The 13,020-nt window shown below is 36.7% G+C and overlaps 1 protein-coding gene and 1 non-coding gene across 17 annotated transcripts in view; both read left to right on the forward strand.

Moving 5' to 3' along the window:
* The window catches only part of TRIM37 (tripartite motif containing 37), a 187,189-nt gene that overhangs the window by 46,455 nt on the left and 127,714 nt on the right, over window positions 1-13,020 (forward strand). For all 16 annotated transcript variants that reach the window (XM_087440895.1, XM_087440894.1, XM_087440893.1 and 13 more), the window contains 4 exons: window positions 1,819-1,906; window positions 3,614-3,736; window positions 5,164-5,287; window positions 6,400-6,467. In XM_087440895.1, coding sequence (XP_087297021.1) covers window positions 1,819-1,906; window positions 3,614-3,736; window positions 5,164-5,287; window positions 6,400-6,467 — 403 coding nt within the window. The remainder of the gene's footprint in view (window positions 1-1,818; window positions 1,907-3,613; window positions 3,737-5,163; window positions 5,288-6,399; window positions 6,468-13,020) is intronic.
* LOC147914970 (U6 spliceosomal RNA) lies at window positions 1,480-1,583 on the forward strand. The gene has a single exon (XR_015554834.1). It is a non-coding gene; the product is annotated as a U6 spliceosomal RNA (small nuclear RNA).

The raw sequence follows: 13,020 nt of genomic DNA on the forward strand, positions 1-13,020 counted from the left end.
GTCCACTTGAATAATGCTACTGTGAACATGGATGTTCATCCCTTTTAGACCTTACTTTCAATTTTTTTGGATATATACCCAGAAGTGGTATTGCTGGGTTTTATGGTAATTCTGTTTTTAATATTTTGAGGAACCTCCATGCTGTTTTCCATGGCAGTTGTATCGTTTTACATTCCCGCCAGCAATGTACAAGAGTTCCAGTTTCTCTACATCCTTGCCAACACTTATTGTTTTCTGTTTTTTTTTGATGACTGCCATCCTAATGGATGTGAGGTAATATCTCATTGTGGTTTTGATTTGCATTTACTTGATGAGAAGGATGTTGAGTGTCTTTTCATATGCTTGTTGGCCATTTGTATATCTTCGGAGAAATGTCTCAAGTCCTTTGCCTATATTTTAATCGAATTTTTTGTGTTTTGTGGTTTTTTTGTTGTTAAGTTGTAGGAGTTCTTTATATATTTTGGATATTGACTCTTTATCAGTACAGGATTTGCATAGATAGCCCTTTCAGCTCTGTTGATGTCTTTTGATGTACAGAAGTTTTAAATTTTGACGTCCAGTTCATCTATTTTCACTATTGTTGCGTCTGCTTTTGGTGTCTTATTTAAGAAAACATTGCCAAATCCAGTATCATGAAGCTTTTCCTTTGTGTTTTATTTTGAGAGTTGTATAGTTTTACGTCTTATGTTTAAGTCTTTTATCCATTTTAAGTTAATTTTTGTATATGGTGTAAGCTGAAGGTATTTGTCTGCTAGGGCTGCTGTAACAATACCACGCAGAGGTGGCTTAAACAGGAATGTATTTTTTTCATGGTTTTAGAGGCTGGAAGTCCAAGGGCAAGGTATTGTCAGGGTTGCTTTTTGATGAGGCCTCTCTCCTTGACTTGGATACAGTCCCTTCTCGCTTTGTCTTCACATGGCTTTTTCTCTGTGTGTGCACACTCTTGGCATCTCGTTTTCTTCTTGTAAGGACACCAGTCCGGTTGGGTTCAGGCTCTACCCTTATGACTTCATTTAACTTGCATTACCTCTTTAAAGGCCCTATCTCCAAAAACAGTTACATTAGGGCTTCAACATAGGAGTTTATTGGGGTCACAATTCAGTTCGTAATCAGATCCAACTTTATTCTTCTGCATGTGGATATCTAGTTTAAGGGAAAACTTATAAAAATTGAGTTGTTCACTTCTTATGAAGATCTAGTATTACATTGTGCAGTTAATCACATGTACAGTTAATCACGTGTGTCTTGATTATCGTTAGCATTGGCCACATGTAGGGAAAGTATTTGCTCATGCATACGTGATCCAGTAGGTATAGGCACATAATCTGATTTGCCCAAAATGTAGTAGTAGGATAGAATTTATCATCTATAATGATGCTAGGAAATGATGTTATATTTGTACTTTATTTAGAAACTAATCTGCATTTTTTTTGTGATTGTAAAGTCCTTATAGGTTAATGAAAATAATACTTAAAAAAAGTCACTTTGGCAGCACGTGTACTAAAATTGGAACAATACAGAGAAGATTAGCATGACCCCTGTGCAAGAATGACGTGCAAATTTGTGAAGCATTCCATACTTTTATAAACCAATGTTACTTCAATAAAATAATAAATAAATTTTAAAAATTGTGTCACATGGAATTCTTTAGCTTATTTCATAGAAGCGATGGAATACATTTTATATTGTGTTTCCTGAGATCTAATAGTTTAAAATTGACTGACCTCTTAGCTCAAACTTAGGAATTTGTTGACATAATTCTGTTCAAATTAAATTAAATTTGAATTTATAACTATATTTTCTTTTCATAATATATAGATGTGAAAATCACCATGAAAAACTTAGTGTATTTTGCTGGACTTGTAAGAAGTGTATCTGCCATCAGTGTGCACTTTGGGGAGGAATGGTGAGCAGAACAAATACAGTCTGTTACTTCTAGTTAGAGACTAGAAAATACTGAAATACTTATTTGATGTAGCTAGAAAGTAATGTCATTTTATTCTGTTTATCAAATGAAAATTAAATGTATCTGGATTATAGCAGAAAGTATTGTACTTCTGTTATTCCAGAAAAACTTCTTTTATGGGAAATTTGATGTGTGATGTGTACCCCTTACATAAATATTTTATTTCAGTGGAAAACCTATAAAACGTATGTTCATTTGCAAATCTTTTGTTGTAGGAGCAAGGTCTTTTCTTTCATTAAATGTCGGTTGATCTGATTTCCTGGCCAAGATTTGCACTTTTGGTTTCTTTAAAATGGAACAACTTTAGACATTTGTGAAACAATATGAATGCAAACATCTAGATTTTATGATTTATTTCTTTTATTTTTTATTTTCTTTTTTCCAATCTAATTCAAAAGTAGTTTTTTAAGGTAACCTACCTTTATCAAGTTTAAAACATTCAAGTTAGTTTTCCTAGAAACAGCTTTTCATTTTAAAGTTGTGTTCTATTGTTTAATTAATATTTGTTTATATACTTACAGTAGTAAGTACAATTAGCATAAGTAGGTTTGAGAATAAACACAATAGCGTCTTGTTGGGGAAAGTTTAGTCATATTGGGAGCAGAAGTGAGTAGATGTCTAGAGTTGCCTGTTAGCAGTGAGACTTGATCATTGTTCGGGCATCAGTCAGCATGTTTTAGGGAGAGAATGGCAGGCAAGTTGCTTGAGTAGAGCTCAATTCAGAGAGCTTTCTGTTAGAATTTGAATACTAATGTGCCAACTAGAAAAATTGTTTCTCCAATTTATTTACTTAAATAAATGGGTTTTGTAAGAAACAATGGAAACATGCATTTCCTTGCTTTAAGTGGACATGTAAAAATTCACATCTTTTTTCTCTTAGAAACCATGGCTGGATGCCTTGGTTGAACAAGACAGTTCTAGTAAGAACTTATCTGTTATAGGAAGTTTCTTATAATAGGAATTTAAGTTCTACTTACCAAACAAGAGAGTTATATATTACAATACTAAAATCGGATAGAAAATTGATTATATGTTGTTAGCTCCAAAAAAATTGTTCTTTGACTACAACTGGATTTGTGAGGCTGATTTGTATGGGCCTTCTGTCTCCACAGTGACACTCTGTGGCATGAGAATGGGTTCATTGCTTTTGCTAATAGTGTACATGGGCCTTTTCCTCAAATATCTTTCTAATTTATTCACTTGTGCTAGAGACTGGTGGGTTCAGTGATGAATAAGACTGATATCAAACAGCTAGTTTTGTACTTAATTGCTGTTTAATAGATATTAGGCTGATTCAAAGGATTAGGATTCAAAGGATGAGTAGAAATTAAGAGGTGGAGAGTTTGGGGAGGGAGGATGAAGGAGAATAATTTCTGAATAAGGAGGAGTTACTTTTGCAAAAGCCTGGTGGGAAGAAGTTTGAGGACATGAAAGAAGGCTAGTGCTGACCAAGAGAAAAGTGGCAGATAAGGTTGTGCCGGATGGTTTGGGCCACGGTTAAGAATTTGGGATCTTTCTAATTAGTGAAGATTTCTAGATTAAGTATTAATAAAGGAATGTAAATATAGATGAGGTATTAATAAAGGAATGTAAATATAGATGAGGTATATGAGAATGTTCTAAAACTACTCTTATTAATTTAAATAGCATGGTGGACATACCTTTAAACCTTTGGCAGAAATTTATGAGCAGCATGTTACTAAAGTGAATGAAGAGGTAGCTAAACTTCGTCGGCGTCTCATGGAACTGATCAGCTTAGTTCAAGAAGTGGTAAGACTACTACTAAAAGATCATTATCCTTTTTGTAGTCTATAATATATAATATGTATTTTTTATAGTGTCAATCAGATATTGAAATCAAGATTTGAAAATTTGATAAGATATATTTATAGTCATTCTCATGCTCTTCACACTAGCTGAGGAATTTGCATCCAAACCCCTGGCCTGTTCCACCATTGAAGCCAGAGAATTGCCTCTCCTTATGAAACAGAGAGTCAATTAATGAGCTAAATAAGCCTATTTGTTACAGAGTCAGTAATTGACTCCTAAACAGTCAATATGGACTTGTACAAAGTCATTAAGTTACTCATTCTTTGGACCTCCATCTTTTGGGCGAGTTTGTGCTACCAAGGAGTGAACTATTTCTGATGCCCTGAATTAGAACTCCGCAGAATTGAAAGGGTAATATTTAACACTACTCTTCAGATACTGTATGGGTCAAACAGCTTTGGTGAGCTGTTTACCGCTTGTAATATTATTTATGTGGGAAAATGTGATAAGCTTCAAACATTTAAGTACTAAATATACTTTTGGAATATATTTTGTTTAAAGTTGCCAGAATGACAGTTGTTATTGAGGTTTGTGGACCATTCCTAACTTAAGATGTTGTCTTTATTTTACCCCTTCAGTAATCAAGATTCAAATCATCATTTATAACATTCTTTATACAGAAAGTAGTATTTTTGAGTTGCATGTATGCTACCTACAAGGTCATTTTGGAATATAAACAGTTGGTTGGCTTCTATTTGGCCTTCATCTATCTACCTTTTTTCCTATTATTTTATCTTGGCAACATTATAATTAGGTCATTAGAGAGGGTGTTCTAGGTTGAGATTCTCACTGCTTACATTTATAATAATAGTAAGTATAGGAAAGAGTAGTTTTTATTTTTGGTGGTATTGCTATTACAAAATCTATATGTACTTTGTGATCTTTGAAAACCCTATTTTTTTCTGTTTAGTTCTGAAAAAAATAAAAAACTTTAGAGTAGATATGGTTTTTAAAAATTTCCATTAGTTTCAGAGTTTTAACAATGTAAACTGGCTTTAGTAAATTTTCTTATTTTCGAATAATGGTTTCCTATCAGAGTTATGATTGGGGCTTTGAGTGTGTGTTTTGTATGTTACCTAAATCAATTTTTTGTAATTCTATATCTTTCTGTTTGTTAAAATATGATGTACTTTATTATGCTTTAATTATTTATTTTTAAGGAATTTTTTCCTGATTCAGTTCATTGCACAATTTTTTAAAGCCATGAGTTTTCTGTGATAAATGAACAATGAAAAAGTATTATTGGCTTAGTTTTTAATGTGGAAATCAACTACCTTTAAAAATAATTGCAGTGATTGCATTATTGTCAGTTTGCTTCTGTTTTAAAAATGCTGTAATTAAAATTTTTTTACCTGTTTATCTTCCAGGAGAGAAATGTAGAAGCTGTAAGAAATGCAAAAGATGAGCGTGTTCGGGAAATTAGGAATGCAGTGGAGATGATGATTGCGCGGTTAGACACACAGCTAAAGAATAAGCTTATAACACTGATGGGTAAGTGTTTTTCTGTGCTGCTGGGGTACATGGTGCTTTGAACCTCAAGGCTAGTGAGTTGTTATAGGCTAGGAAAAGATTGGTTTCACAAATAAAAAAAGTTTCACCTATTAAATGTCCCTCTGTGTCAAATAACATTACTGAAATTGATACAACTTCTGCTAACCTCATGAGATATGCTTCCAGTTCTTCAGACCTTTGTGATTTACAAAGAAAATGGTCTGATTTGGCCAGCTTGCCTGTCTTGTCTTTTTTTTTTTTTTAAACATGTGAAGCAGTTCTCTCTTCCTTTTCTGTAATAATAATTTCTCTAATAGTAATTCCTTTATCCCTGTGTGTTTTCAGCCTCTTGAGACTATCTTCCTCTCTGACCATTCTTTTTTACAGGTTATTCTTTTTTTTTTTTTTTTTTTTTTTGTGAGGAAGATCAGCCCTGAGCTAACATCCGTGGCCAATCCTCTTTTTTTTCTGAGGAAGACTGGCTCTGGGCTAACATCCATGCCCAACTTCCTCTACTTTATATGGGACGCCGCCACAGCATGGCTTCATAAGTGGTGCGTCTGTGCGCGCCCAGGATCCGAACCTGTGAACCCCGGGCCGCCTAAGCGGAGTACACTTGCACCACTGGGCCGGCCCCTTTTATAGGTTATTCTTATGTTCAAAGAACATACTTGTTGCTGACATTTAACATAAACGTCTGGCCCACTTACTACATTTGTCTTTTTAAGCCACAGTTAAATTTTGGGGAGGAATTATTTCAGAATAGTTGACTGAGAAAAAATTTACTTTTCTAGATCTTTATATTCCTTTTAGAGGAAGCAGTAACATTAATTTCATTACAAAGTATACCGTCATTATATATTTCTTAGGTGAATTTAATAGACCTAAATTGCATTTGTCTTAAACTATAGTCAGGGTTCTGAAATCCTCATGTCAAAGTTACTACAATAGATTCAACCTCTTAAAGCTCTGGGAAAATGTTTTAGGGTAGCTGTAATGAAGCAATTTTCCTTACTTGAAATAGATTCCTTGTTGAATATATTCACTGAAAGTTATTTTCATTCTTAAACCAGTAATGAGCCAGAATGTTGGTGTTTGCTATTTTTAAATAGGTCAGAAGACATCTCTAACACAAGAAACAGAGCTGTTGGAATCCTTACTTCAGGAGGTGGAGCACCAGGTGATGAAATATTAAATGTAATGAAATAAAATGTTTTTCTTTTTTTGTCCGTATGCTTTAAAAGTTTTTCACAGAGATAATATAAGATCAAAAGATCTGGGGATCTGTGTGCTATACTAGGGATTTTTATGAAATAGCAATCAGCTGATTCTTTCACATTTTCTCCATCATATTTGGAAACTAGTTGAAACTATTAAGATTTATTCTATTTTGTAAGAATGGTATTGTTTTTACTGGGAATAATCCATAGGAATCTGTAAATCTATAAAAGATTAAAATCTTCTGCCATTGTGACTTAAATGGTGACTTTGAGATAGAACAAGTGCCAGTTACTTGTATATAGTGATTCTTATGCTAAAATTAACATTTTTATTTATTAAGGAAATTTTTATTGAGTACCAAATAGATAGCAGACACCGTTTTACATGTTTGGAATACAGCCTTGTCTCATAGAGTTTTTAATTTAGATTGGGGGTAGATGGGGATGAAGTACATAGTGAATGAATAAATAAAATGTGTAGTCTCACATAAATATTTGATATCTTCATCTGTCTTAAATTTGGTTTTTGGAATTCTTGAATTCCTTTCTGTGCCTAATACACAGCTGTCTCCTGAGATTGTTCTCTTAAGTTATCATCTTGGGGATTCTCTTCACCTCTTTCTTGGACTGAGTTTCATGTTTCCTGATTCCCTATGGCTTCCACTCTCTTGGTTTACTTGTTTGTTTTGGTATCACTCTTCCTCCTGTAGCTTTCCTGAAAGGGTAGTCAGAATAAATTTTTCAAGACTGCATGTCTGAAAATATGTTTAATCTTTACATTTCATTGACGATTTGGCTGGTAGGATTCAGTACATATATGTTTATTTAAATACTCTTGTTTTTCTCTTCAATACTTCCATTCATAATTGTGCATGTTGTTCCACTAGTCCAGAGACTTTATCTCCTCCAGAGAATAAACTAGCAGCAAATTTAAACCAGCTATGGTGGAGTAGGGTAGGAATCTGGGGATCTGTGTGCTTTTTTTTCCTTAATGGCTTTATTAAGGAATAATTGACAAAAAATAATATTCTGCGTGTATTTAAAGTGTATAATTTGGTAAGTTTTGACAAATGTATACACCTGTGAAACCATCACAGGTCAAGATAGGGAACATGCATTATCTCCCAAAGTATCTCTGTCCCTCTGTAAATTCTCCTGCTTCGCTCCACACTTCTGTCTCTGGGCAACCCCCTATCTGCTTTCTGTCATTATTGATAAGTTTGTATTTTCTAGAGTTTTATATAATTAGAATCATATGTGTTATGTTCTTGTTTTAAGTCTGACTTCTTTTAGCATAATTACTTTGCCATTTGTTCGTCTGTCGATAGTTCTTTTCTTTTTAATTGCTGAGTAGTATTCCATTGTATGTATACATCATAATTTGTTTTTCCGTTCAACTGTTCATGGTCATTTGGGTTGCTTCTTGTATTTGGCTTTTACAGATAAAGCTGCAATGAACATTCAGGTACAAATCTATCCATGGACCTATATTTCTTCTTCTCTTGGGTCCACCTAAGATAGAATGGCTCGGTCAAATGTTAGATGTATGATTAACTTTTTAGTAACTGGCAACTGTTTTCTGAAATGATTGTACCATTTTATATTTCCATCAGTAGTCTATGAGAGTACCATCTTCTCCACATTCTGGCCAACACATGATATAGTCAATCTTTTGAATTTTAGCTAGTCTCCATAAGAATGTATAATATTTCATTATGGTTTTTAATTTGCATTTGCCTTATAACTAATGATGTTAAGCATCCTTTCTTGAACTTAGTTGCCATCCGTATATCTTCTCTGTTTAGGTGTCTGTTCAAATCTTTTGCTGATAATTTTATTGACCTGTTTTCTTGTTGAATTTTGAGAATCCTTTATATAAAGAACTAGCTATAAGGCCTTTACTAGATATATGCCTTGCAAAGATTTTCTTTAAGTCTGTGGCTTGTCTTTTCATTCTCTTAACTGTCTTTTGAAGAGAACTTTTTAATTTTGATGAAGTGTAACTTATCAATTTTTCATTTTGGTGTCATAGCTAAGAAATCTTTACCTAACCCATGATCACAAAGATTTTCTCCTATGTTTTCTCCCAAAAGTTTTATAGTTTTTTTTTTTTTAATTGAGGTAACATTGGTTTATAACATTGTATAAAGTTCAGGTGTACATCATTATATTTCAGTTTCTGTGTAGATTACATCATGTTCACCACTTGAAGACTAATTACTATCCGTCACCATGCACATGTGCCTAATCACCCTTCTGCCCTCCTCTCTCCTCACTCCCTCCCCACTTCCTCTCTGGTAACCACCAATCCAATCTCTGTCTCTGTGTGTGTGTTTGTTGTTATTGTTATCTTCTGTTTATGAGTGAGATCATATGGACTTTCTCCCTCTGACTTATTTCACTTAGCATAATACCCTCAAGGTCCATCTGTGTCACAAATGGCAATATTTCATCTTCTTTTATGGCTGAGTAGTATTCCATTGTGTATATATACCACATCTTCTTTATCCATTCGTCCCTTGATGGGCACCTTGGTTGCTTCCAAGTCTTGGCTATTGTAATAATGCTGCAGTGAACATAGGGGTGCATATATCTTTACGCATTTCTGTTTTCATGTTCTCTGGATAAATGTCCAGTGGTGGAATAGCTGGGTCCTGTGGTAGTTCTATTCTTAATTTTTTGAAGACTCTCCATACTGTTTCCATAGTGGCTGCACCAGTTTGCACTCCCACGAACAGTGTATGCGACTTCCCTTCTCTCCACATCCTCTCCAACACTTGTTATTTCTTGTCTTGTTAATTATAGCCATTCTGACAGGCGTGTGGTTGTAGGTTTTATATTTAGGTCTGTGGTCCATTTTGAGTTATTTTTGTATGTGTGGTATGGATCCACAGTGTTTTTGTTTTTGTTTGTTTTCATATATGGTTCTCTTGTTGTTCCAGAACCTTTTGTTTTTTTTTTGTGAGGAAGATCAGCCCTGAGCTAACATCTGCCAATCCTCTTCTGTTTGCTGAGGAAGACTGGCCCTGGGCTAACATCCGTGCCCATCTTCCTCCACGTTATATGGGACGCCGCCACAGCATGGCTTGACAAGCGGTGCGTCGGGTGCGCACCCGGGATGTGAACCAGCGAACCCCGGGCCGCCGCAGTGGAGCGCGCTCACTTAATCGCTTATGCCACTGGGCCGGCCCCCAGAACCATTTGTTGAAGACCAGCATTTCTTCACTGAATTGCCTTTGCATCTTTTTAAAAAATTTGTTGTCTACATATACATTGGTCTATTTCTGGAGTCTATTCTGTTCCATTGATTTATTTATTTTTATGTCAATATAGTCGTGCTGCGTAATGACGTTTTGGTGAATGACGGACTACATATACAATGGTGGTCCCATGTGATTATAATGGAGCTGAAAAGTTCCTGTTGCCTGGTGATTTAGTCATCGTAATGTTATAGTGCAATGCATTACTCACGTGTTTGTGGTGATGCTGGTGTAAACAAACCCACCACTGTGCTGCCAGCTGTATAAAAGCATAGCACACATAATTATGTACAGTACATAATACTTTTTTTGTGTGTGTGAGGAAGATCAGCCCTGAGCTAACATCCATGCCAATCCTCTTTTTTTGCTGAGGAAGACCGGCCCTGAGCTAACATCTATTGCCAATCTTTCACCTTTTTTTCCCCAAGGCCCCAGTAGATAGTTGTATGTCATAGTTGCACATCCTTTCTAGTTGCTGTGTGTGGGATGCCACCTCAGCATGGCTGGATAATCGGTGAGTTGGTGCATGCCTGGGATCGGAGCCCGGGCCACCAGTAGCAGAGCACGCACACTTAACCACTAAGCCGCAGGGCCGGCCCCCATAATACTTGATAATAATGGACTGTGTTACTGGTTTCTGTATTTACTATACTATACCTTTTTTTTTTTCCTGAGGAAGATTAGCCCTGAGCTAACATCTGTGCCAGTCTTCTTCTACTTTATATGTGGGTAGCTGCCACAGTGTGGCTGAGGAGTGGCGTAGGTCTGTGCTTGGGATCCGAACGTGCGAACCCAGGCTGCCGAACCGGAACATGCCGAGCTTAACCACTATGCCATGGGGCTGGCCCCTACATCCTATACGTTTTATTGTTATTTTAGAGTGCACTCTTTCTACTTATAAAAAAAAAGTTTAAAACAGTATGCCATGATACACCGGCAGCAGCCTCATACATCTCTTGTTTACCGCATCTCTCTCTTTTTTTTTTTTGTGAGGAAGATCGGCCCTGAGCTAACAGCTGCCAATCCTCCTCTTTTTGCTGGCAAAGACTGGCCCTGGGCTAACATCCATGCCCGTCTTCCTCTACTTTATATGGGATGCCGCCACAGCATGGCTCGACAAGCGGTGGATTGGTGCGCGCCCGGGATCCAAACCGGCAAACCCCGGGCCGCTGCAGCAGAGCGCGAGCACTTAACCACTTGTGCAACTGGGCCTGCCCCTGTTTACCGTATCTCTTGATTGCATCATTTTCTCTTTTGCTTGATTTAATATCCTGTTGTTTTATTCATCATGACCCCTAAGCATACAACACCCCTAAGTGTTGCCACTAAGAGGCCATGTTGAGTGATTGACCTGGAAACAAAATGAAAAGTGATTAAGGACTAGGAAGGTGGAAAATCAGTGATGGTATTGCTTGCCGGTGAGGCATGTCCCATTCCACCATAGCTATGATCTTGAAGAATAAGAACAAAGTGACTGGAGCTGTTAAAGGATCTGCTTCATTGAAGACAACAACACTAAAACAAAAACTTGAGAAGGGCCTATATCAGACATGGAGAAACTTCTAACGACCTGGATTGAAAACCAGACATAGAAGCACATCCATCTCAGTACCATGACAATCATGGCCAGAGCAAAAAGTTTGTTTGTGATGTTGAAAGAAAAGGCTGGACTCGACTATGATATTGAATTTACTGCTAGCTCTGGGTGGTTTAAGCGATTCAAGAATCAGTATTCATTATATAACGTCAAAGTGAGTAGTTAGTCTGCCATTGCTGATGTGAGGGCAGCTGAAGAATTTTTGGAAACTCTAGATAACTGTGGAGGAAAATGACTTGCCAGGGCAAGTATTCAATATGATGAAGCCTCCCTGTTCTGGAAACGGATGCCTTAAAGGAGTTTCATCCATAAAGAGGCCAAGTCAGTGTCAGCTTTCAAGGCTTTTAAGGACAGGATAGCAGTCTTGGGGGCAGTGTTGTGGGCTACAAAATAAAATCCTTTGTAATCTGGCACAGTGAGAACCCCAGGGCCTTCAAACACGTGAGTAAGCACACACTGCCAGTGTGCTACAGGGGCATTAAGGAGTCATTGATGACCCAGTTCCTCTTCCAGGATGCCTCCCTGAATTTCTCTGCCAGCAACATGGAGAAGTACTGTTTGGAGTGTAATATACCTTTCAAGATTTTGCTTATTTTTGGTAATGCTCCCAGTGCTCCAATTGGGATCTTCATCCCAATGTCAAAGCAGAGTTTTGACATCCGAACACAACCTCTTTGGTCCAACTAAGTGGATCAAGGAGTTATAGCAGCTTTTAAGGCCTGCTACTGAGGAGGTCCTTTGCTCAGGCTATTGATGCAACTGAGAAAGACACTGAGAAGACACCGTTGCAGTTCTGGAAGGATTAAGACATCTGTGACCATATCAAGAACGTTGCTTGGGTTTGGGGTCATGTCACCAAGGAGCATATGAATGACATCTGGAAGAAGACACTCAAGAGGTTTGTCCATGACTTAGAAGGATTTGCTAAGGTTGAAGAGGCTCCAAAAATCAACAAGGCTGTGTATGAGATGGCAAACAATTTAAACCTGGATGTGGATAAGGATGACACTGAGGAGCTCCTCAAGATGGTTTCTGAGGAATTGACTAATGAGTTAGGACTAACAGGACCGCATAGCTTAAGAATAGGCAAAAGAAGAGGAAACTGCAGAAGAAAAAGAAGAACTTGCAAGAAAATTAACAGTGAAGAGTTTAGCAGGAACTTTTGCAGACCTCAACAAGCTCCTTAAAAAGCTTGAAAATGTGGACCCCAACATTGAAAGGTTTTCATTAATAATGAGGAATGTTTATGGTGCATTATCTGCTTACAAGCAAATCTGTGGTTAAAAAAACCAACCAAGCAAACCACCATGGACATATTCCTGAAAAGTGACTCCTCAAGAGCCTCAGGCAGGTCCTTCAGGAGGCATTCCAGAGGAAGGCATTGTTATCATAGGAGAAGATAGTTCCATGTGTGTTACTGCCCCTGTAGACCTTACAGTGGGACAAAATACGGAGGTAGAAGACAGTGATATTGATGATCCTGACACTGTGTAGGCCTAGGCTGATGTGTGTGTTTGTGTCTTAGAGTTTAACAAAAAAGTTTAGAAAGTAAAAAAAAATTTTTTTTGATAGAAAAAATCTTGTAGAGTAAGGATATAAAGAAAAAATATTTTTGTATAGCTGTACAATGTATGTGTTTTAAGCCAAATGTTACTA

Source organism: Ceratotherium simum, chromosome 16 (assembly GCF_057802395.1).
Source record: "Ceratotherium simum simum isolate JZ-2026a chromosome 16, ASM5780239v1, whole genome shotgun sequence".
In the NCBI taxonomy this organism is placed as follows: domain Eukaryota; kingdom Metazoa; phylum Chordata; class Mammalia; order Perissodactyla; family Rhinocerotidae; genus Ceratotherium; species Ceratotherium simum.